This window comes from Neodiprion lecontei, chromosome 4, assembly GCF_021901455.1.
Source record: "Neodiprion lecontei isolate iyNeoLeco1 chromosome 4, iyNeoLeco1.1, whole genome shotgun sequence".
NCBI classification, from domain to species: domain Eukaryota; kingdom Metazoa; phylum Arthropoda; class Insecta; order Hymenoptera; family Diprionidae; genus Neodiprion; species Neodiprion lecontei.
The window spans coordinates 27,315,994-27,342,679 of record NC_060263.1 but is presented as its reverse complement, the minus strand read 5'-3'; the positions used below and the strand labels follow the sequence as shown (position 1 = coordinate 27,342,679).

Here is a 26,686-nt window from a genome sequence, read left to right as displayed (position 1 = left end):
GCGCAACTATGGATAAAAGTGCGACCGTCTTTTTCGCATACCGCTAGCAATGTGCGAAGGTTTATCTTATACCGCCGGCAATGTGCGAAAGTTTTTCCCGCACAAGTGTATAAAAGACTACTTTCGGTGCTTGTAAATGGTACATAAAAATGGACTCTCCATGCAGGTGTTGCAAAAAATCTGTTTCTTCTTCAATTTTTTATTCTTCAAATATCTATGCCAAGATTATGATAAATTAGATTCAAATCACCATGATTCTAACTGTTCGTAATTAGAATCAAGCGCATCCTTTTTTGTTCATCTAACAAGTGTCAAGATACTTCATCAATGATGGAAATGTATTTACCATGTTTCCAACGGCGTTGACTGAAGTAAATAAGCGCTGACGGTGTCGTTTACAATGTTCTAGAGAAGTTTTACAAATAATTCCTTATCAGGCAGTGACGCTAGTGAGATCATTTTGCATTATTCAGGTCTACAATGAAAACAAAGAGGCAGGGAATACAAGGCAGCTCGGTTCGATCTCGCTTTTATTTTTATTAGAACCAGGACAGGAGTTCGTAATTTACATGATTGGAATATGATTTTTGAGGATAAAATAACACCTAATTTTTGATTTGTTGAAATACGGTATGCAAATAATAATAATAATCCAGGCACATTGACAAATGCATCGAAACATACAAGTGCCGTTAGATGTGCTGTTTAAAGTGGGGAAATTGTTATTAGTAACGAAATGATAGCAATAGTGAGAAAAGATAGTGAGCACATTATGTTACACTATGTAGTCTTGATCATCATAAAATAACTTTTTTGTAAGGACATAATTTTACTGAAGCAGTCACTGTGACCTGCGTATTTCTCATTTACCGTTTTTATTGGGAACGAAAAATTCAATTTTTTTTTCAACACATATATATATATATATATATATATATAAAGTTTATCACAATGCCAGGAAAATATATCATCGCTAAAGAGATTCGAAAATGCAACATTCGCCTCAATCTGAAAATGTCTCTCGTTAATTACTGTGCCAAAGCCAAGATTCATCCGAAGTTAATAATAAATAATTCAGTGTGTTTACAATGAAATCATAATACTTTTAGTTTATATGTACTTTTCTCTCTGCAATGACAATCTTATTTACTTTTTCGTAAGATTGATTAAAATATACATCCATTTATTACAGTTATTATGTATGTAACATATATAAATTTATATTTTACTGTCGAGACATGTGCTGTTTTCCATATTCAGTATCATGACAGTTTCTATCTTGCAGTGCAACCATTCCAGTGTTACTTGATCCTCGCTTTCAATATACCAATCCGTTGCCTGTGAATTTGGTATGGTGTCATTCTGAAATTGGAAAAAATATGTTGTCACTTATTGGTGACAATTTTTTCACGTCCGTGTAGATAAATTTTAAATACTTCCTTGATACAAGAAAAGATAAATAATGGCAAAGTGTATTAAACTCTGAACAATCCCACAATCTTACTTCAAGTCACCTATTGTCGGTATAACTTGCCTTCGTAGATTTATTTCATAAAAAAAACAGGAGAATTCAATCTACTACAAAAATCGAATAATCTAATACCTATTTTAATATTATTACCTTGTTAACGTGTAGGATTAACTTTTTCTCGACTACCACTGGAGGTTTAATTAAAGTGTTAATATCTAAGACCCATTCAATATTCCATGATCCCCATAGACATCGTTTTTCAATAAGGAATATGCGCCTGTAAATAAGACAATGTGTTTTTGTGCAAAATTTCAAATCTTTCTTGATCCGTCATTAAAAGTAAATAAAATGATTTTATTATGAATGCACTGAAGGTACATAATATGAATAATTCTAAAGTTTGAGTAGAAAATAATTTTGCAGTTAATTTTTTCACTTCAATAACTCATCAATCAACAAATTTTCAAAATACGTACTGTAGTGACACGAGTGCGATATACTTTCCCTCTTTTGAAAGCGCTGCATGAGCCCAATATACGTCCTTATCTAAATAATGACCTTTACTAATGGTATTCAACAAGTGCATGCCTGTTGCCTTATGAACAGAATATGGCTCCGCACCCTGTCAAGAGCAATAAATACCAGAAATTGTGAAATATATTAATGGTTCTGAAGTACTGCAAGACTCACCAAGTAAGCATTAATGTAACGAGGTAGGCGGATGCGCGAAACAAATTCATAACCAATTGCTTGTGCCCTATAAGAAAAGTTACAGTATCAAAATTTATGTAAATTTATTCTCTGAAACTATTGAAAGTAATGCTATAAGATCTTAGTGAAATTTGAGAAGTATAACTTTCAGTACCTTTTAATTGCATCCGTTATTAAGCCTGATCGAAGATTCAGGTTTACATTTTTTTTAGTTGTGAGTTCTAGGATACCTTTGCCCAGACCTTTAAAGAAGTGTTTCAGCTCTTCTTTATGAATACCTATGAACATTATTAAACTTTACATACGGAAACTAAAGTTAGGTGAAGAAATGGTAAATGTTTAATTTTCCACATCAAACCCAGTAATATGTACTCTATGTTTATGCTTATACTCACTATTCGTAGGTTCAACAATAATACCGGACATCAATAATTCAACTCCGATAGAAAAAGAATTATTTGCCAAGAGAATTGACAATGGTATTTCACTATTCGGTAATTCAAATTTTCTGTCCTGATAAAGAAATAAACGAATTAGGATATTACCGCTGGCTCAAACTAAAAACTTTACAACTTACTGTGCTGTATGTCGTCACGTGGGGCAGAGAAGCTTCGAAAAATGATACTATTGACTGAGTTGTGTCTGTCGTCATATGCCCGAGGAGACATTCAATTCCATGACTAATTTTGTCAGCTATTTCATCTTCATGTACTATCTGCAGAAAAAATGCGAGAATATAATGAGGAAAATTGAGTGAGATTATTAATACAGATTTGAAAAAAATTAAATTACGAAATTTTAAAATCCTGTCAAACCATTTCACTGGAAAGCTAAATTTCCCTGAGTACCATAGGGTGCTCAGAAAAGGTTGTAAAATCTTTGATCTGATTGATCTACATCCCATGAAATGACCAACAACAGCAAATATAAAAGATCAAATTGAAGGTAGCTCTTACCATGTTCAAACTGTGAGATGCTTCTGTGCTATGTCTAAAGTTGAATCCATACGGATTTCCCACTACAGTTAGAGTCAAGATAAGCACATTGAATTGCTGAAGTATCTTAGAAGAATAGCTCTGCCTTATATCAAAATACAGATTATCAGTGCAAGATGTGAGATGGTGTTTTTCATACTGAGGCAAGCTGAAAAACAAGTCAATGTGTAACATTTGAATCATGCACAGTTAAATTTAATTTTTACATACGCTCCATTTACTGATCTTGAAAAGGGAGTAAAGTGAAACGTGAGTTATTTTCTGTATAAGAACTCACATGACATCAGCTGTTTTCTTAAACAACGCACCATGATTGTAGTTGAATATAAATTCGATAAAATTGTAATAAGTGAATGCAGTTTTGTACGGGTAGGGAATAAATCCTCCAGTTCCCCCTAATAGTTTGAGTTGCATTTTTACTGGACAGACATATAAATGCTCGAAGATATCCCGTTGCTGGTTACTAAATACCTGAAATGTAATGATTAATAAATTCCTATCACAGAAAAACACACAGTTTTTATCTGATTGTAACTGTATAAAATTTTATTATCAATGATCCATCAGTTACCGAATTTGCAATATGCAAAAAAGAAGTATGAATAGCTGATAGGTCTGCTCTTAGCTGCAAAGAAATAGAAGCTTTTGCTTCAACCTGTTTAGGAATCAAATTATCCAATAAGCAGACTATAAAGTCTTTATGCAGGTGTAAAGCAAACTCTTGAATTATCACTGTTATTTTCCTGAAAAAAATCAATGGTATTTTATTGACATTTTAACTATAAGATACGGGGTTTGAGAAGAATTTCCGTGTCAAGCATAAAATTTATTACGTCTCCTTACTTGTATATATCAAACGTTGCTTTCTTTTGTTTTAAAAAAGCAAACTCTAAGCAAGATTTCAGCTTTTTGCTCCTAACACCATTTGATAGAGATCTTGAAGGCCAGAAATATAAAACCACAGGGAAAACAGCGTCATGGAGTTGGTTGTCAATCTGATAAAATAGTAAATAGGATTGAGCGGATCAACCTCATACTGGAGTTTCATATCAAGATTTGTCAGATCAACTAATCCCACAACCCAGAAAGTAGAATTAATTGTCTGATTTATAATAAAAAATTATACCTGTACTCTGTGGATTTTTCCTTCTACATATATGTTGGAAAAAGATTTTCTACAATGCAGCCAAATTCCAGGTGAATAACTTCGCCTCAATTTAGCATAAAATGGTTTAGTCATATGCATTTTTTCAAAATCAACCTGTTGAATATGCAATGTCAATAAAGATTGGCGAGTTCTTTATCAGTACCAACAGTTAGTACATAAAAATATACCGTACATCAATTAGATCTTCTAATTGTGTTTTTTGATATGAATTTTGATATCTGTCCTCCATCCATGCACTCAATTCTAAAGATAGTGTCTTCCAACGTTTTCCAAAATAAAGTTCCCATATGGCCGATGAATCCGTGATACTAAAGTATGCCAATTCCTTCACAATCATAGCCGACTGCATTGACTATGTATATTAAAATGGTTAGGCATCATTATAGTTTTCTAATATAATTTGTGACGCTGTATAAACATGCTAAGACTAAATTTCCAAATTTCTTGAACAAAATCACACACGTTGGTTTATGGAATAAATACAAATTAAACAGTAGCAAGCAGTTCAAGCTTGAATCTGGCGTTTTGATATTAAAAATAAGACGTAATTAGAGAGTAGATTTATTAAAAGTATATGACAAACTTACAATGCTCAGGCCGATTCCGGACAAGGAGATGAATATTTCTTTCTCACTGAATTCGGGCTCAACGATAGTTTTTGCCTTTTGAAAAATATTTTCATCTTGAGTAAAGAGGAGCACTCTTTGATGTTTTTCCATAAAACTAACCCAGTATACTATTACTTCATCATTACAAATCTTGTTCACGTTCTGTAAATAATATAAATAGAATAAAATTATTTTCCGTTGCTATAATGATTAATTAGAATTGGGTATTCGACAATACTTCGCATGGCAATTGGGATTTTTACACACAACATCTCATTTTTATTCAGACGGATGCTAGTTGCACAGGTTTTGAAATATTTAAGAAATCAAAGACAGGAATCTGATTTTTTTTATGTCATAACAGAATCAAACAATGTACCTCTGATCTTTCGCTATCCGATACAGCCTCGTAATCGACATAATCTTCAGTAACTGAAGTCGAAGATGAACCTTTCATGCCAAAGGTCAACTTTTTTGCTAAAGATACAGAGTAAGTTGGTGAAGTAGACTGTTTCAAAGTTCGAAACGAAACAGTTTCCTGTCCATAACCATCCTGAAAAAAAATTTTGATTTGTCTTACTATCGCACTCATCAATCACTTGTTCAGAATGCGACAGAACTAGGCCTATGTAGTTGAAGTATTTTTAAATAAAAGTTCTACCTTGGTGAACTTAGCATTATACCCATCACCTTCGTTGTTGTAAACATTCCAGATAAGCTCTCTGTTCTTGGTTGGTTCGTCCCATGTGTATAATAAGCTTTGATAAGGGTTTAGTAAAGCTACTTGACCCATACCAGCCTGATTGATTTTAAGGAATAAGTCTTGGCAAAGATTATCAACTCTGACAGGAGCATCTCCATTCTGATATTTGTGGAATATTATTGAAAATGGAGTATTACTTCCACCACAAACATCAACGCATACAGCGGTCTGTAAAAGAATTGGAAAATAAATCAAATTTATACCATAGCAGCTAGCACACTTGTACATGGCATGCAAATTACAAACCCCATGATCCATTCTTAGAACTGTCTTCTGTATCTTCGTTATGTCAAAATATTGAGAAACCAATTGACTGTTGCCCCATTTAATACACATTCGCATCGAATCTGTATATGGCCAAAATGGAGTGGCCTGAAATTGAAACATCTTTAGGATATGTCGTTCGATCTTCTGTTGCATATGTTCAGCATTACTAATTATTTTCAAGTTTACCTGTCCACCTGCTAAATCATTCCAAAGATCAGCTTCTTCATTATCTTCCATAAATCTTAAACTTCGTCTAGTCTTGTTGACGACCAAAAAATTGGGTAAAAATGTAACTATTTTAGTTAACACAGGACAGAGTTCAGAGATGGTAACGTGAAGTTGAATTTCATATTTCCTCTTTCTTTCGGTATCTTTGCAGATAACTAACCCTGTCGAACCAACTGAATCCAATCCAAAGGCTGGCGACCAACCAGACTGTTGAGCCCTCAATCGAATAAGTCGATGACGGTTGTTTTTATATGCGAATAGCACTGGTTCTTTTCCTTGAATCTCATATATCATATTCGAGCATGTTTCCTGTAAAAGTAAATAGATGTTTTCTCCATTATTATTTTAAATTTGATTCTAATGAAATAGCAGTGATCCATAATATTGGCATTCTTACTCGTATGTCTAGTGGGAATCCAGTTTTGTTTACAATCCAGTATTGTGCATAAATAGTAATCGCCCAACTTTCTTTCCAATCCTGCCGGATGCTTAATAAAAATGGATTTAAATTTTTTGGATCGTTATCAGGCACCATCTTCGCTAGCTTCGTTTCTGATTCGTTTGATATAGATATTATACCAGTCCATGTATTACCAATGTAATTTCGAATCTAAGCAATGATATTCTTAGTTTTTTTAAAAGCTCTGCTATGGTATTAGAATAAAATAACCAAAAAAAAAAAAAACATGTAATAAACATTATCAATTATAAAAAACATTCTTAATACTGTAATTGATATGTACATAAGATCCAGCTCAAATAGGGGTAACAATGAAATTGCAAACTTCAAACATTAATTATTATCTTTCTTTTTCGGTTTTTAGGAGACGAATAATTGGAGACATAAAATTGCTGTTGTTAGTATGATTCTATTTTACTCACCTCAAAAGTTATCTTTGGGTTATTGCTAAGCTTCAAAGTGTGTATAGTTATGTTTTCGCCTGGTTCAATCCTAACATCATATTTTATTTCTGGAATCTTAATATCTACAGCAACTGGTATTCGGCTATAAAATACAAGTGGGGGTAGTATTCTGATTTGATAGTTTGGTATGCGAGAGTTCGTGTCAACTGTAAGTCTTTTAGCACATAATACCTGAAACAAAAAATAGTTGAAGCGATGATAAGGAGATTTATGGTGAGTCAAAATTGGAATTACATGAAACAGAATTTACCAATTGTTGATTTATTAGACAACACATATTAAAGTATGCATACACATAACAGAATTTCACGAAGATGTTTCGTACCTTTACAGCAAATACAGATTGATTCATCTCGTCCTTTGTGTAGCAGTAAATATCTTTTGCTGTGTTTAAATTATTACTCAATTCTTTCCAGCATATTCCAGCCTCGCTTACTTGGTATTTTCTGTGTACAAAGATGCCATGGTATAAAACTTAAATGGAAAATTAAGCATCTCAAGAATAATTACTTTTGAAAATATTAAAAGATACTTGGGATTGGTAAATTTTATAAACATAAACAGCCATCTTTTCAGAAATAATTTGATTTAAACTCGCTCACTCTATATACGCTGGTTGAACATGTATCTGATAGTGATAAGCAGCATACAATGGGACATTGATAATTTCGTCTGGTTCGATAATTGACATTCTGATGTTATCGTCAAAAGGATTTAATGTTTCTCCAATAATCGATACATTCATTTTCTCCGCTAGTTTCTTCTTATAATAAAGTCCGATTGCAAATGAAGTTTCATTTCGAATCTGAAACGAGGTGAACTGTGTAAATTACTAGAATTCTATAAAGGTTTAACAACAGTTACTAACGTTACGTTTATCATGAGCGCTAATCGACTATTCATTCTACCAATATCATGAATTTTTATACCTGTAGAGGAGAGGAAATGGTTATAGTTCGATGGAAGTGATCGTTTGTTTCAACATGCACCATCAAGTGATGCCTAACACCATAACGCATGGGTTGTAATGAGATCAGTTTGAAACCCTGTCTCTTTGGACAGTAGACAAGAGTATCCTCAAATCCTGTTCGAAAATGAAGACACAGAATTAGTTTAAAGAAATCGAATGTGACATTTCACTCATATTCTACTTAAAACACAAAATTTTGAATCTATTACCATTCATACATGTAAAGTTAAGTTGCAATGCCATTTGCTAGAGCTAATTGAAATGAAGTTTTCTTTAGCTATCTTAGCTTCATGAATTGCCATGCGTTAACTTAAGGTATTTGAGGTAATGAGCAAACATGCCATACAATAACACACCTTCAATTTGAATCTGTAAGCGTTCTTCAGTAACCATATTGTAAATTTTGGTTACGGATTCACTTGGAGTTTGTGCAACGAAGGAAAAATCTTTTTGAATATAGGAAGTTGAACAATCATTGAATCCACCGTCAAAACTAGAATGATTTAGAGCATTTAGTTTTTAAAGCCACAAATTTCGATCTCTTACTATCAATTATGCGAATATACCTCTCTACAACTGTTAAACTAGTTGATTCAGGGAATTTCTCAGTTTCTGGACTACTCGGAGTGTTTTCCATAGAATCTGCTGTATGGTAATTGGCAAAGGCAATTAAACGAGTATGAATTTTCGAATTTTCCTGTAAGCATATATAACGACATAGATTCACATATATTTTGAACTGAATTTCAGGTATAGAATTACGTAGGACATCTTAAGTCTGTTTTAGACACTGTCCAAGTTTCTACTATACTGTCAAAAAGGCGTTACCTCATCTATTTTAAGTAACTCCACTTTACTAGCATATCCGATATCATTTCGTAAAGTCAGTTTTCCTGCATTTGTTGCTATTATTGGAATTCCACTACTGCTTTTTAAAATCGATGACAGTATTGTACTAAATGTATGGATCGTATTTGGCGTAATTGTGAAATTCAGTTTATCTTTTGCATCTAGTATCATGTAAGTCGCTAGATGATTTTCTTTAATACCATTTTCATGTTCAGAACAATCATCTGTAATAATCGAGAGTTTATCGTGTATCACAAAATATTTCAATAAATAACGACCACATTAAATTCAAACGGAGTCAAATTAAAAAAAACATAGATACTCACTCATCATATGATCATCCATGTTTTCATCTGAAATGTGTACTCCTTCATCCTCATCGCCACTTGTATCATCTGAATCGCTAGTTTCTTCGTCACTTTCATCCCTAAAAAAAAATCCTAGCTGATAAATACTTGTAACGCCAATTAATTTGCTGTACAAGTATTGACCATACCTAATGAATAAATGGCCAAAAGTTCCAGTGAGAGTTCTCATCGATCCTTCATTATCAGAGTCTGAATCATCGTTGTATTCAAAACTGTAATCTAATTTTATAAATATGATAGGTAAATACACGTGAAATATCAGAATCTTAGTAACATATGTAGAATTTTTTGAATATCTGATGGTATGACACAAATTGTAAAATAAATTAAATCTAACGAGCTTATAAGTAACCTTTCAAAAATCAGGAAATAGTTTATGGTATTCATGAAATGGCTGAAAAATAAGTGAGCTAAAAAGTTACTTGACTCGTGGGCTTATCTGTAATTCATATACTTTTATTCATTTTGGAAGACGCAAAATAATCTGGATGTATGAACAACATTCCATCGTTATTTTCTGCTTCATCTTCTTCTAATCCTTTCTTTTTTGTTTTACTTTCTGTGAACGCTTCTCGTTTTTGGTTTCGTATCTCTTTACCACATGTGCTTATTTCATAAGAGTCGGACTGGTATACCTGAAGAGGATTACACGTAATTAACAAGAAATAAATAGCTGAAAAGATTCGCGGATGCATTCATTGAATGAAAAAATACCCACTCTGAATATCAGTTCCCAGGGTTTATAAACATTGTCATTTTTCATACAAGGTTCGATCAAGGGTTCCCAAGCTCCAGCATTGATATTGTAACATGAGGCTTGTAACTTCATTGTAGCTGCGTTGTAATATTCTTATGTTACAAGATACATTTAGCACTATACAAAAGCATATTAGGTGCAACTTCAAATATTAAACTTTCCCAACAGATATTTTACGTGATTCCCAAGGAATTTGAATTTTTTGTTGAAAAAAAAAAAAAATAGGCTCATACTTTACTACTAGCCTTATCACATTCAGATTATATATCAGGTGCTTTTGTGCAAATAAGGAATCCAAAATTACACGTGTGAGATTGAACGAAATACGAAATTGCCAGTTGTTCAAATACAAACAGAGTAAATGGCAAAATAGATACGTTTCCTGCAGCCTAATATCATCTTCTATGCGACCCATACAGTTTTCCATGAATTATTCGAAAGAACCTGAACCAAGTAAATAAATCGTGCACGAACATTCCATGTGAAATTTGTAGTTCCAATCTTGAAGGAAAGCATCAATTTCAAGCTGTGCCATCATTACAGGAATCCTTTCGATCGTATCTTCCATCTCCAGTAGTATACAAATAGAAACTGGCTTTAATTGAAACGTTTCACATTGCTTGTTGGAATCATCAAAAAGTATTCGCGTAAATGAGTCTGCAATAAATCACATTTCTATTAAGTGAAATAATTTATAAAATATACAAACAGATAGAAACTTATTTGTCATACCTTGTCTATATGCTTTGTATGGAATGCAAGATACTTTTTTTTGAGACCATAGGTCGTTGTGGGGAACAAATTCATGATATACGTGTTTATTGTCAACTTCGTTAGATTTCAAAAAATAAATGACGTCTTGTATTATCTGTTGAGCAAAAAGAAATATCTCAACAAAATTTGAACTAGTCGACAAATCTAATTTCTGTAAATTGGATTTGTCACTAACCATTAATCAAAAGTTCTAAGAACGTAAAGAATATGTTTATATGATTAAAACAAAAAGGAGATGAAAAATATACTTACATTGGTGAATGTTTGTACAGTGCTGGCAGATAAATGGATATCAACTGAACTCACGCTAGCCATAACATGAATATCATGATTTGGTAGTTTCATAGTTTTTGAAATCTCAATGTCACACGGCCGTAAAACCTTTACAAATTGTTTTTCATTTATACCAACAAATTTGAACATTTGATAGAAAATACTGTACTAAATCATTCCTTACCCAGTGTGGTGGTTGCTTTCTATATTCGGCTTGGCTTTTACTTTTAGCCTGAACATCAGACAAAGAGCACACAATTGATGAAACCCCATCGTGTGTACTGCTCTCAATAATAAGTTCAGCTTGAAAAAGAACTGCATGTGCGTTGCTAGCTTTCAAGTCTCCAAACAAAAGTAATTCTGGTTTCCGGATTCGTATTGATACTGAGACTCCTATATTATCACATGCAATTGTACATTAAACCGAAAATTTCCAATTAGACCCGAAATGAAAACTCCAAATACAGCATAAAATAATTCTTTGATTCCGAAGGATAAAAAGACTGTTATAAATACCTGGTTTTTCTTCCAACTGTACTACATGCAAGTTCGCATAGTTATTCAGTGTTGGTTCTCTTTGAGATTCGTATTCAGCACCTCTTGAGTCAGATAAATTTGTCTAAAAATTATGAGGTGAATGATAAACTGTAGAATCAGATCTTTGTCAAAAGTAACAGAAGGTAAAAATTACTCTATTTAAGATATTTTTATATAAAACTAAACGGAGGGTTGTGGAAACCTATGAAAATTTTTTCTCCATGGCTATACTTATACACCGTATTAATGTAATACAGACACGAAAGGTGATAAACTCCAAAAAAATTAATGAACTTCATCTGAAGCCCAATATAATTAATAAATTGTATTCGTTATTCGCATCTAATCAATCACATATATACACAATCAATGTAATAAACGCTGCTTCAAGCTAACGTACCATAATATTACCATCTCCAATATACCCCTCATTAATAACTCCTCTGTCAACTGGATCTCCTGGTATAGAGTCTATAATATATCTTCCAATGTGTATGAGAAATGACATGGATAAATTGAGACGAGTTTCTTCAATAAGGATGTTAATGCACTTATCTCCAGCTTGAGTCTGTTCAAATGTAAAGTCCAATATTGGGGGAGTAGAAATTGAAATGTTAGACATATCAGCCCCTATATTCTGGGAGTGCGATTGAATTATTCTGAAACATGTACCACATTTTTATACTTAGAAAGGTTTTGTACCAAATCTAAAGAATTGGTGGTCAATTATTGAAACGGAAAAATTAATGCTTTGTGGTTATTTATATAACTACCAAGCACTTTACTTACTTTCGTATAACGATACTATCATCTCTACGAACATCTTCTAACAAACAGCTCCGGACAGATAATTTCATTATCAAACTCTCATCATTATACACATCCAGAGACAAAGTTACTTCGCCTATCGTCAGTTTACATAAACCATGGTTAAAATCACGTACTGGTGAACTTAGCATCTACAAAAATCATCCTTAGATTAGCAGATGTTGCTTTACTCTTTTATGAGGTATAGATTAGTGAAATACTATTTCAGGTACGATATTGAAAACATTAACAGAACAGACGTCTTTTAAAGTTTGAAAATTTTATTTTCCAATATTAATTTCTAACTTCGGGCAAATATTAAATTTACCTCCTCTGTATCAGAAAACAGATTGAGCTGCAGCCCCTCAAGTAACAGTTTCAGACTTATTTCACAAAAAGGATGCTCATTTTGTGAGAAAAACGCCTCGAGCTTTCTAACTGTTGTATCGTCCGACGTAACATTAGGTGCAATAGGTTGAAGCAAGACGTTTTCCTCCAATGGTGGATTTGTACCTTAAAAAAAGATCAGATTTGAAGCATTTCTGAACAGATTTCTCTATACTCTATATAGTCTCTATTCGTTATTCGAAAATATTACAAATTTGTTATATTTATACCTATGATATAATAAGAATATTACCGATTGTTATGATTTTAGAAATGTTATCTTCCCAAATGGATAGTGCAGATGTAAGATCTCTGTGGCCAATATTTACTAGTATCACATCAATGGTTCCCTTAAGGTCACATTGACAAATACACTGATTGTAAGAGCCCAATGCCATTGCGGTTTTATGGTCAATTTTTCTGTTCAAATCGAGACGAATAAACACCGGTTCCAAGATAGGTTCCTATTTATGGAAATTCTTATTAGCAGTCGATTTAGAACAATTTATTTTCATACTGGAGAATATGATGGTTTACCAAACATAGAAACTGTAGGCTGTAGTTAATGCTTACTTGAGATTCTAAATTTCCACTCAACATCATAATTGCTCTGGATAACGTGACTGATTTCAGTTCAATCAAGGTATTATCAATTACTATGGATTCAGAAGAACTGCCATTAACATTGGACTGCATGGACGGTTCTTCTGTTTTGAAGAAATTTTCGATCGTTAAAATGCCTGTGGATGACAAAATAAGCAATGTGAATAAGTTACTGAATAAAATGAATATATGGAGCATGAAAAAGCATGCTGATATTTAGGTGACGCCAAATGACTTTGCATCACCTATGCTTAATCCGGTATGTAAAATATAATAATTTTCAAGTCTATGTTCAAAGTAATTCCAAGATAAATTCGTGCATGATTGTAGCAAAAATAGAGTACTATGAGTATTTATGAATTTAGATATTTTATATAGAATTGCACTAGCGGTATGAAAGGTTCAGTAAAAATTTTATTAATTCACCTGTATCAAAAACCAACAGACTTGGAGCATCTTTTTTTTGTGGAAACAGAAAAGTTGGTCCGTGTAAATTAAGGGACAAGTTGAGCTTGATAGCACTGTGTTTCAGTTTCTTTACATTCAGAAGTAGAGAATCACTTAATGAACTTAATAAAGTTCTAGGGATCAGATATGTGAATGGTTTGAAGAAATTCTGCAACAAAAATTTCCCATCACAATGTATACAAACGTAAAGTAACCACGAAACTGTACTTTGAATCCCATGTAACTATACGCAAAATATTATCACTCGGAACATGTATGTTTATGTGTGTATATGTGGAGTACTACACAAAGAAAATATACCTCGCAGTCGTGTATCATCTTAGAAATAAATATTATATTAATTTGACCAAGAGACACTTTTAAGCTTCCATCCGTTTTAATGTCATCTTGTCTAGCATCGATATCAGAACACTTATAAAGCTTTGGAGTGTGTCTAACATACTTAAAATCCAGCACTTTATCTTCGTCTACTGTGATGATCTGTAAATAGTAGGAAACAATTATGAAGCTTGTGTTACAGTAGAATAGGTAATATGAATCTCCAAAATATCAGATGCAAGTTACCTTAGAGTACAATGTCATATCACTAAGATCAATTACAGTGAGGCCTCTTAGATGCAAGCGTAGAATCATTCTTTCATTAGCTTTATAAATGCAATCACTTTCTAAACCCGATACTTTCATCTCCAGTAATGACGTATCTAGATCACAAAGAGTTATCTGAAGTACACTTAGTCTTGCAGAGTAGCTTAATTTTGTCGCACCTAGAAGAATAACAGATGACTTATATACTAAAAAGAATCATGACATTTCACACACATACTAGGGTGGTCTTCATTTAGAGTACATATGAATGTTTTTGCTGTTGTCGCTTAAATTGACTTTACGAGTTGAAAAGTATTCTCTTCAAAATGTCAGCTTTCTACAGCAATCCTTGATTCTTGCCCCAGGAGGGTAAATTATGCCATTCAAAATCTCGCTCCTGTGAAACAGTTGGAGATCGAGATGAAAAGTTGATATTTTAAAGGGATTTCTTTTAAATTATGTATAATCGATTAGGGGTTGGCGGCAAAAAATTGTCCATACTGTCAAGAAGTATCATCCTAATACACAGACATTTTATACATTGATTTTTACCAGGTGGAATCGGTGGATCATCCGGTTTTTTAGTCCAGAACGTTGAATTATTAAAGACATCAACTTTCAAATAGTTATACACGTCTTCGAGATGCTGGATCCTGAATTCAAAACAAACTATTCATATGTTTGTAATGTTTCAAGATCACTGCATTTTATACAGTGCTTTGCAGACGGTGAAAATTTTGAGTAACACAATATTTTACTCACTTCAGAGTTTTATCGAAACAGTCTTTTAGAGCCAGGAATGAGTGCCGATGAAATATAATGTTAATATGGGCAATATCTATTATTAAAGATTGCTCTGTACTTTTAAAATGAGATTTGAAGTCTGGACAATTGGCCCTGACCTGCAAATAATAAATTTTTAATGACGAACTCGAAAATGAATTATTTGGTATAGGTACCTTGCGATACAAGATTGTGATAACTTCAGGGGCAGTGTTAGTAGAGATTAATTCAAGATATGAACCAGTTACTCCAGCATTCGTTTTATCTGCTAGCAATATTCCACCAACACTAAAATGTATCGATGAGCCATAGTCCATAATAGCAGCTTCCAAACACAGTGCGGATATTCTCAAAGTCACATATGGTTTGTCTACAATTAGAGATTGTTCCCAATGGATGTAAAACTGGAATGAAAAAGTAGTTTCCAACTTTCAGCAACTGCGTTATGTGTAATAAGTTCTTTCCATGTTATACGCCTGTAGTTTTGTGTAAGTTATACAATAGCACAAGTATGCAATGGAATTTACCTCTCCAATAACAAATCTTAGTAGTAATTTTATAGAATTATGCGGAGAAATGTTATCGTCAAATCCCGGTAATTCCACTGTGGATGCCCAAAGTTCCATATCTTCTTCACTCATTTCCGATGATACAACACTTCTAGAAATTAAATTTCAAAAAGCCTTATCATTGTTATTCTGGAGCAAGGAAAAAACTCATACCCAGTCATCTAATCATAAATAGTATGAGCAATGTACATAAGAAAAAAATAAAATTGGGCCATAGCACAGCCACAACTTATTCATCCAGTGCAACATCCATTTGTACAGCAAATGGGATCTCAATCGTATTAATTTTGGGCTATGCTTTTGAAAGATATAGGCAAAAATAATTTCTCTCACCTATCCATTTCAGATACACTTGGATCCATAGTATCATGAAATTTCTGCTTAGAATTTGACGATTTTGTGACAAGACATGATTGAGCAATAATCCTGCGTATTCGTTCTAGATCTCGGAATGTAAAGGCCTCATCACGTTGTACGGTACTATTTTTATTACTTTCCTTCCCAAGCTTAGTTTCACTTTTGGTAACTTCACCATCGGTGATTAGATTTGAAAAAGGTGTAGAACACAAAAAATCAGACAAAAGATTAAGCTTTCTCTCTGATAAATTCAACTTCAAACTAGAAATCGACATGTTAAGCTTCGTTCTGAAAATACCAAAACCTTTTGTTATACATATCTGTGAATTTATAACACCCCTACCATCCATTTTTATTTATAAGGAAATTTACCTACCTAGGTAATACTCTGTAGTCTATCTTTACACTGTGAGATAAAGTAAAATTGCATTGAATCTTAGGCAGTAAATGATTCTCAGAATCACATAACTTCTTAGCCTCCCTCCAATCGTCACCTATGAACAAAATATTTTCGCTATTTTATTTATCTCTTTTGAGTCATTAAGGGTAGCTTAAGAAATAAATGATTATTCAAAATAGTTTTTCTATTGTAGTTTTGACTGCTTACTAGTCCTTTACCGTCTATTGTAGAAAGATGACAATTAATAATTAGATAAAGCATGTAAATGAGTTTTATACTAAATTGAAATTTTCATTATAATTGGTTGAAGCGAATTAGTGCATCAGTGTAAATGTTTCATTACGTAGTATCTTCTATGAAAAAATCGATAACACACATATTTTGATATTTGTGTCTAGTATATAATTACCTGAATGGCAAAACAGTATTTGACCATCCATAAAACTGATGTGTAGTCTATCGTACAGCAATTCTTCTAATTCCATCATTGTAGCATCTTCGAGTTGTACATTAGCGGCTTGTAGTTCGCTTTTAACTATTATACGTCCGACATCCAATAAAAGCAAATTTCCTTCACTAAAAGTAGTATCCATATTATATAAAACTTCATTTTTCTCCACAGCATTTAATACATTTATAAAGATATGTGAATTAAATCCGTGCTAAACAATAAGATCAATCATACACACTTTTGGACTAAACCATTTTGCGGTATGACTATATATGGACCTTTCAGGTCCATTTTAAGATTGATTCTTTTCTGCCTGGAAGGTATAGAGTAGACTACATTTAAAGCAGTATCCTTGATTGAGCTCATCTGACATCCGATAATGTGCAGCAATTTTTGTATATTCAAATCTGTCGTTTCAAAGAATTTTACAATCTCTGATATGGCATACTGGAACAATACAAACCAATTGAAAAGTTGATTAAAAATTGAGTTCTGGGTACAAGAACTCAGTGAAATTGATTCGAATAAACATTCACTTACCTCGTGATACATAATTTCGATCGGTTCCAATGTCACTGAGATATCGAAATTAGCGTATGAGTTTAAAGAATTTTTTTCAAAATCTACAGACAAGAAGTTAGAAGCCATGTTTCCTGAAATTTGAATAATTCTAAAGTTTATGTTCCTACGAATAATTCACTGGTTATTAATTGTACCATATTTTTTTCGAAAGACAATTTCATGCTGTTAAAATTTACCTGCATCACTCGGTTACTAATAATTTCAAATACATTTATTACCTGTTAAAATATTGTCAGCTGTAATCAAAGGTATAAGTTCGTTGTCCGAGGATGCTCCTTCAATGACAAAACTTTCAGCACGAGCAGATATTTTGAAAGCAGACGCATATGGTCGAGTTTCAATACTCGCAAGAAACTGGGTCAAAGTTATTACCAAAACTTCTTTGTCTTCGTTTAACAAACTCAATGAACAGTTTGCTAGAGTAAAATTGTATTTGTGATCTGAAATTATTCGAAGTTGTGTTAATCTAATACTCTGTGAGAAAATATTTGTATTCAATCTGATATTCTTTATTTGTAGGTAGATGTGACAAAGTTCAGAATTTATTTTGATATTTTGTATTTCAGACTTGAGAGTAAAACAATATATTCATAAATTAATGTGAATTTAAAATAATAAAAACAATCATTAAACTTTCGAACGAATTTCGAAAACAGTGGATAGATTCTTTATAGCAAAAATAAAGAAAGTCATCTGTAACTTGTTCCACAATGCAATAGCTGAAATATAGAAAACATATCTACCAATATATTGTGACAATTTCTCAGGATTTGTTTGTACTTCAGCACCATTACCCATAGTTTGAATAAATTTACGCTCTGGACTGCTTAGCTTACAAACTCCATATGTTTTTTCATGATTGACTACAAATTTAACCATTTCTGGCTCATCAACCATATCCCATAGACTGGATTTACATACTTCGACCGATACGTGCTGAGGAGCCTCCTCTTTCAACTGTAAGATTACAGAAATGAAAATTTCAGTATATAACAAGTATTTCTCACAAACAAGTTTTGTGATTTACTATCTCGACACATATCTTATGTGTAAAAAATACGTGAAAAAACAAGGTTCAGAAAAAGCGAAGTAAGTCAGTGAATTGTTTTAACTTTCCGCAGAGGTATCAAATGCATTGTATCAAAATAAAAACGTGTAGCGCATTGCTTTATGTTGAATAATATTGAAGTATCCTTAGTACCTCAATTTTTGCATGTTCTCGAGCTATTATAATGCTGACTATGGTGAGCATATCTTCATATTTCTGTAAGTCCAATTTTAGTTCGGTGTCAGTGGGTCGAAGTAATGTCATTTTGAACACATTTTTGTACTGATGATAATTTTTTCTGTGAGCTTGAAGATGTGCCCAGGTGTAAGGCTTAACGCTGTGATCAACTATGGCTTTGTAAGCATATTTCCACCAGCCTGTGCAATTTTCACGAACGCTGGACTGAGGATGATATTTTTTGTATGGCCTGAACATGAATGATCATGAAAATTGTTATAATAATGATAATAAATTAATTTCAATTCAAACGCATCCAATATATTACAAACCTATTAATGGATATCCGTTTCAGAGTTCGACAAATCTCGCAAAATGTCATGTACTGCTGTTTTGTAATTTGGGAAGCGACATCTTGCAGAACAAAATCCACCAGCATTCGTGGGACTCGAACTTCATTACTTTTATTAATTATAATTTTTATTCTCGCAGTGAATGGTTTCATTACTATAAAAAAAGTATGCCTTACAAATTTTCGAATGTAAGGCCACATTATAGGAGTGCCATGTAATATTGTGTAAACTATATCTCCAATCAATTATGAAGCTCATGCATTCCAATTTAAAAATATTTTCTACATACGGAATTGAAAATCTTGATTGTTGATGCTGAATGTTTGAAGTGCTTGATGCATCACATTTTTCCATGACAACAATTTTGCAAGTTCCAATTTTGTTGGATATTCTGGCAAACAAGTCTCTGCTTTAGGGTCTAAATAAACTGATATCGACTCAGCTCTCATCAGTTGATAAATAGATGTTGAATTTGTGGCAATCACACCTGGTTTCCATTTACTGCAAATCGTGCCAAATTTAGGAATTGAATTCATACAAAAAAGGCAGTTGTGAAAACTTACAGTGAACATCTAATACAAAATAATAAGTAAAAGCAACGTTAGCATACGAATACACAGCCACGAGCCTGAAATATATATTCATTACAGAGAGAAAAGTTCACTTTGTTAGCTAGAAAAATAAATAATATTGTTCGATGCATAAAAATTCCTATCTTCATCAGTGGTTGTTTTTGAAGCAAAGTAAGTTTTGCACTTGAAAACACAAAGCAGAATTGGTTGGTGAAATTTTTCCAGGTCTAAAGATTAAATTACATGCATAAACAAACGTGGTGTGATTGTTTAGTTATATTATTACTTGTTAGTGGTAGTCACTGATAGACTCTGAATGCATAGGCCACAGGCAACGGGTATTGTTTGTGTAAAACTGTCCTCATATCTGACGTGGACATTATTGATGGTGATTTGAAAATTGTTAATAACAGATGTCACCAAGCTGTCGAGCAGACTAGAAGTTATTCCTAAGAAAAATGCAAATTTCTTTTATGAGGAAATTCTGATCTAAAGTTATCATTAGCTAATGGCAGTGTTATACCGTATCCAAGAAAGTAATCCTCATCTAGGTCCTCTAATATTTTTTTCTTCGCTGCCCTGATCAGACGCTTTTCAATTTCAGGATCATATACATCTCCTAAGGCAGGAACTGCTATTATATATATATCCTGAAATAATTTTCCAGTTGTGAGTACATTTCGGAAAGTCATCATGAAGGTAGATGTATATCATACCTCAATGCTGACAATAACTGGCTGTGAAGTAAGACCAGTCCAAGGTATCTTCAGACTAATTTTTCCAATTAATCCGATTTTTATTTTTATTGGAAGCCCAAGTTGATACTAAAATTAAAAATTTGCGAGTCTTTAACGAAGTAATAGCTAAACAGATATGTTTGTTAAAATATTCACAAGAATATTTTATTGAAGTATAAATATCTGTCTCTACGTACAAGGGCTTCTGTTTTCAGCTTCAAATCTGTAAGGTATGCATCACCAGAAAATATGCCTACATTGAAATTTTCGGTATCTAGATCTTCGACATAATTTCCTAGAAAACGGTTCAGAAGTGCTGCAACTGCTCCTTCAAACATGTTGAAAATTCGTTTCAATATATGGTCCCGTTAATCTAAAATAGAAATCGTTTTCTACTTTGAATCTGTAAACTCTAGGGCTCTAGAATACCTTAGCAAAATGCATGTACGATATCAAACTTGAATGCTTTACCATTTCAACACTTTTACTATCCACCATAATGTGTTATAGGTTTATGAACACTTTGCAAATCATTACCAACATTCATGTTTATGTTCAGAATGTTTAAAAATAAAGTCACTCTTTAAGTAACCTACTTTTATTACAGCAAAGGTCATTTCTTAAAGATGGTATTTTGAAACTGAATTTAATGTTGATAATGCATGAACAATTGGGACAATTATTCTGAAATCTATTATACAAAGTTTTCTTCTCTCACATTCCAATGCCGGTCATAGATTTCTAACAATCGTCTTGCACATTTCCAAGAATTGAGTCAACTTATTAAATTGGTAAGCAGGCATAGAAGTAATGAATATTTTTAGATTTTTCATAATGGTTCTTGCAAATAACGATGTTGAACGAACTGTAAGGCGTAATAGAGTTATTAATATATTGAGCAGTGTCGTGTAACATATAAAATGAAAAAGTCTGATACGAAATATTGATCTACTTTTATTTTAGTTATAATGTCGTGCAAAAATTCATGTGACTTCGTTTTTCCATCTTGTACCATACTTTTAGTTGTTTTTTGAAACACAATTAGGAACCGAATAATTTCAACAACTTATAAATATTAAAAACAAAAAACGAACACTTTTAATTGGTATAATAACAATAAAAATATTAGATCTATTGATTTGAAAATGAATGATAACATTACTTTATTGTAATTTACTGTAATCATCGGTATAGGGTGGATTTTTGCGAAGGTATAAAATTTTGCAATTTTCGTTCTGCGTCGTCAGTTACTAAGAATACTTAATCATGAATATCTTAGAAGAATTGAAAGTTTATGACACCAGCTTCTAAACATAGTATGCTATACTAATTGTTGGATAATATGTCTAAAACATGATACAAGATAGATAGTGATGAGTTGACATAGAAGTCTTGAATTACAGAATGATGGTTTCTCATTTACAATTATTATTCAAATGTTGAAGAAGAGGATTGATAAAGTATTGAATGTAAGATGAGTAATCGCAGTGTCAGCATATCAGATTCGCATATGTATTATTCAAACTTACGAATTATCTGAATTCTTCTCCAGTTAATATTCGCAAAGTGTTAGCAGAAACAGAAAGCATCTGATACCTTGCTTCAGTAAGCTGTCAAATGCTGTCAAAGCAGACCGTTTCATTGGTTGATACGATTTGCGAATCGAATTGCGGATATAATTATTTGATTTCATTTTCTAAGTTCTGAACGACCGAACGCAGGCCACTGTGCATTTATCCAATTGCCCGATGCAGTAATTTTCACCTACCTGCGTGAATTAAACTAGAAATAAAGTAATTCTTCCCAGCCCCAGGCCATAACCTAACAAATTTCACACCTCGTCCAGGATGGTTTGAAAGATGTAAAGCGCAGCGGACCTCGGGAATTGTTACTTGAAGTATTGATTTTATTTTCATCCTTGTCTGCGATATAGAAAGTGCGTCGTTAAACAGCGCGTGGAAGGCATGACAGCTCGTTGTATTAGAGTTAAAGTTAGGTTAGGGTTAGGGTTATGTTAGGTAAGTATTATTGGGTTGGTAACAGTCTCTCGTCAATCCGAGGTTTGACATAATGACAGAAAATTTGGATCGTTAGTTTTTATTTGTCGAATTCAAATTCAAGAAACCTTGCAAGTGGTCTATACGCGTTTTTGCCATGTAACCCGATTCCTGATTTAAGTTATGATTTTAAGATAATACCAAGAGTCTGTAACCAATCTCTCATAACTTCTCTGGCATCTCGGAGCATTGGTTAGTTGGATTGAGCTTTTTGAGTTCACTCATAAGCTCATCGAGAAACAAGGAAATGGAGATTAATCCATTAAGCGTTATTCTAGTGAAGAGTGACAGTAAGGGCGATCGAATGTTATTCAGATATCCTCACGCCGCTAATCTTGAGAGAGATTCCAAACAGTTTACAAAGAGGAAGAATCCTTATGCGTTAACAATCAGTGAGGATTTATTACAAGTATATTCCTCATATTTATTCTTTAATATTACTGCACTGGAAAATCCCAAACTATCGCAAACAAGTCTTATACCAATATCATCTTTGATAAGACCACGACTCTGTTGCTTTATTTTCATGTAAATTATAATCAATTTTCATACAGTATGTTTCATACGATATGTCTACAATGTAAGAGGAGTTATACAAAACTATAAAGATTTTATTTGGTCATTGTCCCTTATTTACCTCCTATTAATTCAAGTATTACTATATTTTTATTTCTATCTTTTTTTTCTCACTTTTCTTACTTTTTGATGAAAATTCTTCCATACTGTACTCTTGTTTAAACACCAATGCCCCTTCTTTACTGTATTAAGCAGTGCTTACTCAAATGTATGTTCGCATGCTCTTTAATTGCCTTGATTTTTACCTTAACTTTACCATTTTTATTTGTTGAGTGAGCAAGTGGAATTCTTATTTCGTTTCACATTACTTTGATCGCATTACATATGATGTTGCAAAAATATTTAACAATTGATCAATTTTTTATGAAGCTGTAAATTTGGTAGGAGTAATTAACAAAATGACCGTAATCAATGTGGAGTATAATTATTATCTGGCGCATGTTTATTTTTCATTATTTAAATAATTTTCAGTCGACACCATTTCCAACATCCAATATAAGCAATGGCAATCTTACTGGCTTATCTGACGAAGTTTTGTCCACCCTCTTTGCTGTTAAACCCGAGCTTTGTGAATTAAAGTTCGAACTAAAAGTCAACAATGTACGCTTTGTTGGACACCCTACATTGCTTCCTTCTAGGGGACTAAAAGATGTCAATTCATCCATGCTCTTCAACATAGTATTCGCTTTGCAGGCTCAAGCGAATCACTCTGTTGTTAAGTGTTATTACGATCTCAGTAAAAGGTAACTTTGAGGATAAATTATTTGTATCTTCAAACATCTACTGAAACCTACAATTACCTTAGTGACTTATCAATTCGATTTTGAACATGATTCATCACCAGTAGTTAATAGCTTATATATTTCTTTTATTTTAAAAAACCATCATATTTTTTGGATGTTCCATTATACAGACTGGGAATAGCTTTGAGACATGAGGAAAAGAGATGCGGATTTCTTACTGACGAAATAAAAGTGATGGTTTCCACTCATGACGAAGTAGCTGCTCGGTAATTTTCTACTTCCACTTTTTATAAATTGTCATACTCTTAGATGTAATTTGTACACGGATGTTATAATTGAATATACGATCCAGATCAGAAGAGGAAAGTGAATCTGATGAATCCCCTTATGAACTTATATTGCAAAGAAGTTCTCTTGCTCGAGATTTGAAGTCCGTTTTCAATAGCCTGAGTACATCAGGGGTAATAAATATCATGGTTAATAAATGGATACAAGTTAGCTTTTGTCTACCTCAAAAAGTTCATCAATCTCACAAAAAAGGATTCATTATGAACCCAGAAATAATTGACAGGTAATTCATTATGATCATCATCATTTAATTCTCTGCAAATAATTTGTAAATAATTTTCAGCAATGAATGATTGTGAATTATTATCATATTACGATAAATTATGATAACTAAATTCTGTGACATCGCAGTACTACTAATAATCAAATCATTCGCGTTTTAAATGAAATTATTTACTTCAGATGCCTCGAAAGTTTACGACCGTATCATGGCTTACTACTTTTGATAGAGCCTTTAGATTTGTTAGATTCGCTTCCTGCTGACTCGGCTCCAGCGCTAGTACGTCTTATACAAATGTACAGCCCACTCAAAAGTCTTCAAACATTAGCTGCAGATTCAGATCTCAGCTTGGCACAGGTGAGCCATAATGATAATTTTGATTGAAAATACTTCTGCCTTTTTTCAAAAATATTTCTCAATAATACTGTATCAATTACTGAAACAATTGAATGAATATTGAGGATTAGGTGCATATTCAATGGGATTTCTTTTTCACTACATTCAGGGTTTGATAATGTTTACATAGTAGTTTTTTTAATTACTAACAAGTATCACCTTTGCCAAGGTATTCCAACTGACTGGACATTTAGTGTATTGGGCAAAGGCTACTATTATCTATCCCTTGTGTGAAAGCAACGTATATGTCGTAGCTCCAGATGCTGTCCTCACAGCTCAATTATTGGATGCATTTTCAGAACAATTTCCAGGATTGTGTCTACTACAGGTATTGTCACAGAATACATTACAAACATGTAATGGTAATGCAAAAAAAAAGTATTTACGGTAGAGGATTCCGAAGTTTCTAAAAATCTTATTGAGATATCCTTTCGCATCTCCATTATTAAGACGAGTTAGATTTAACGAAAAGAAACAGATTCTGCATGTAAGCGATAAAACATTGACCTTTGCTTCTTAAACTAGCTTTTGGACACGTATAATTTTCTGTTATTTACTCTGTCATACATAACAAACTTGAATATTTCTGTTTGTTCATAGGTGATCAGTGATTTTTCTTTACCGACATCCATTAGTCAAAAATTGAACCCTCTGAGCCAACCACAACAACAGACTCAATTAGTGAAAATAATAATTTGGTTATTGAGAAATCATTTGTTACTTCAGCTGCATACTTACATTCAATATATGCCAACGCTGCATGGTTGCCAAAAAGTGGTAATATATGAACTTTGAAAAAGTGATAAACACCTGAATCACTTGCGAAATAAAGAGATGAGTATTCGATTCTATCTTGCAGACAAGCATAACAGAAGATGATTCTGGGCCAAACGAGTCTATGAAAAATCAACACAGCTGGGAAGGCACTGACGCATCTGCCGGTACACCAGGAGAAAGCGATACCGGGGCTTCTCCTGCCTTACGTGGGACAAGTGGAATTTTTGAGTATCAATCAGATGGTTTCTCAATTCCTTCGGAGGATATGATTTTACTAGATAAATTATGTAGACTTGGGTATCTAAAAGGCGGTCATCATCTCGAGGAAATTATGTATCTTGAAAATATTCGAAGATCGCAATTGTTACAAATATTGGACAAATTCAGAGACGTTCTCATAACTTGTGAAACAGAGGATCCTGCAATTGCACTTTTCTATTCTCATTTCGATTGCTAATCAAATTTTGGTCATTGTTAATCGAGATGAAAAATGCGGAGGTTTATTATACCTTGCAGAGACTGGCTGGTAATGTTGTATCTTCCGTAAAAAAATTCATATTTATTTTGACACATTTATGCCGTATGCGTTTTACCTTCAGTTTGAACAGGTACAATGCTAAGAGTGTTTTAATATAAGTGCTACTTTCAAATTATACGTGTTAATTACTATTTAAAATACCTCACGATTTAACGCACGACATAAAGTTACTTTATTATTAACTTTGAAGTTCAGTTCCATCTCATATCATATCTCATTTTACGTCAAACGCTTTAGACTTCAAGTAACGTAAACGGAAGATAACGATATCAAAATAACGGTAGGAATTTAGTTGTAACAATGCACCACTGACCGAATAATTGAGCACGAATGTTCAATTCCAACGTGCCAAATGCTTTCACTGCTAAATCGAAGTAGCAGTTCTTACAGTCACATTTTTTTTTTTTTTTTTTCTATCTTCACTGAGAATCAATCCAAATGGCGAAATTTTATAAAGATAATTACAATATTAATATGGACAGTGCGCAG

General features: G+C 32.9%; 2 protein-coding genes across 12 annotated transcripts; one reads left to right on the top strand and one right to left on the bottom strand.

The window, feature by feature from the left end:
- Positions 1-263: 263 nt before the first annotated feature.
- LOC107219976 (vacuolar protein sorting-associated protein 13C) lies at positions 264-22,427 on the bottom strand. Of its 6 annotated transcripts, none has more exons than XM_015658360.2 (62): positions 22,311-22,427; positions 20,740-20,915; positions 20,522-20,629; positions 20,329-20,455; positions 20,092-20,254; positions 19,523-19,734; positions 19,213-19,387; positions 18,857-19,130; positions 18,399-18,612; positions 17,874-18,095; positions 17,614-17,726; positions 17,312-17,520; positions 17,032-17,198; positions 16,599-16,716; positions 16,199-16,510; positions 15,824-15,956; positions 15,473-15,700; positions 15,276-15,415; positions 15,066-15,166; positions 14,493-14,692; positions 14,229-14,408; positions 13,887-14,076; positions 13,431-13,597; positions 13,111-13,321; positions 12,799-12,983; positions 12,453-12,622; positions 12,064-12,322; positions 11,643-11,745; positions 11,311-11,519; positions 11,106-11,234; positions 10,812-10,947; positions 10,554-10,736; positions 10,041-10,156; positions 9,777-9,957; positions 9,451-9,541; positions 9,281-9,381; positions 8,934-9,178; positions 8,672-8,802; positions 8,462-8,598; positions 8,065-8,219; positions 7,738-7,940; positions 7,461-7,581; positions 7,094-7,306; positions 6,609-6,821; positions 6,170-6,520; positions 5,963-6,088; positions 5,615-5,884; positions 5,333-5,506; positions 4,933-5,115; positions 4,518-4,697; positions 4,304-4,438; positions 4,021-4,172; positions 3,749-3,920; positions 3,455-3,648; positions 3,139-3,325; positions 2,760-2,897; positions 2,578-2,695; positions 2,337-2,460; positions 2,162-2,228; positions 1,948-2,093; positions 1,622-1,748; positions 264-1,362 (listed from the first exon to the last, which is right to left on the bottom strand). In XM_015658360.2, the coding sequence occupies exons 2-62, from the start codon at positions 20,878-20,880 to the stop codon at positions 1,219-1,221; spliced, it is 10,374 nt and encodes a 3,457-aa protein (XP_015513846.1). In that variant the 5' UTR covers positions 20,881-20,915; positions 22,311-22,427; the 3' UTR covers positions 264-1,218. The 6 variants fall into 6 exon arrangements, with proteins under 6 accessions (XP_015513846.1, XP_046593002.1, XP_046593003.1 ...); XM_046737046.1 differs by lacking the exon at positions 22,311-22,427 and adding an exon at positions 22,072-22,169; XM_046737047.1 differs by lacking the exons at positions 20,092-20,254; positions 20,522-20,629; positions 20,740-20,915; positions 22,311-22,427 and having other exon boundaries at positions 267-1,362; positions 20,329-20,451.
- LOC107219966 (GATOR complex protein NPRL3) lies at positions 21,951-26,312 on the top strand. 6 transcript variants are annotated; one of them, XM_046737071.1, is made up of 9 exons: positions 22,319-22,439; positions 22,878-23,008; positions 23,647-23,918; positions 24,089-24,184; positions 24,271-24,489; positions 24,669-24,843; positions 25,052-25,210; positions 25,483-25,659; positions 25,742-26,312. In XM_046737071.1, coding segments are annotated over exons 1-9 (1,605 nt in total). In that variant the 5' UTR covers positions 22,319-22,438; the 3' UTR covers positions 26,117-26,312. The 6 variants fall into 6 exon arrangements, with proteins under 6 accessions (XP_046593029.1, XP_046593027.1, XP_046593026.1 ...); XM_046737070.1 differs by lacking the exon at positions 22,319-22,439 and adding an exon at positions 22,441-22,560; XM_046737072.1 differs by lacking the exon at positions 22,319-22,439 and adding an exon at positions 22,568-22,791.
- The last annotated feature ends 374 nt before the right edge of the window (positions 26,313-26,686 follow it).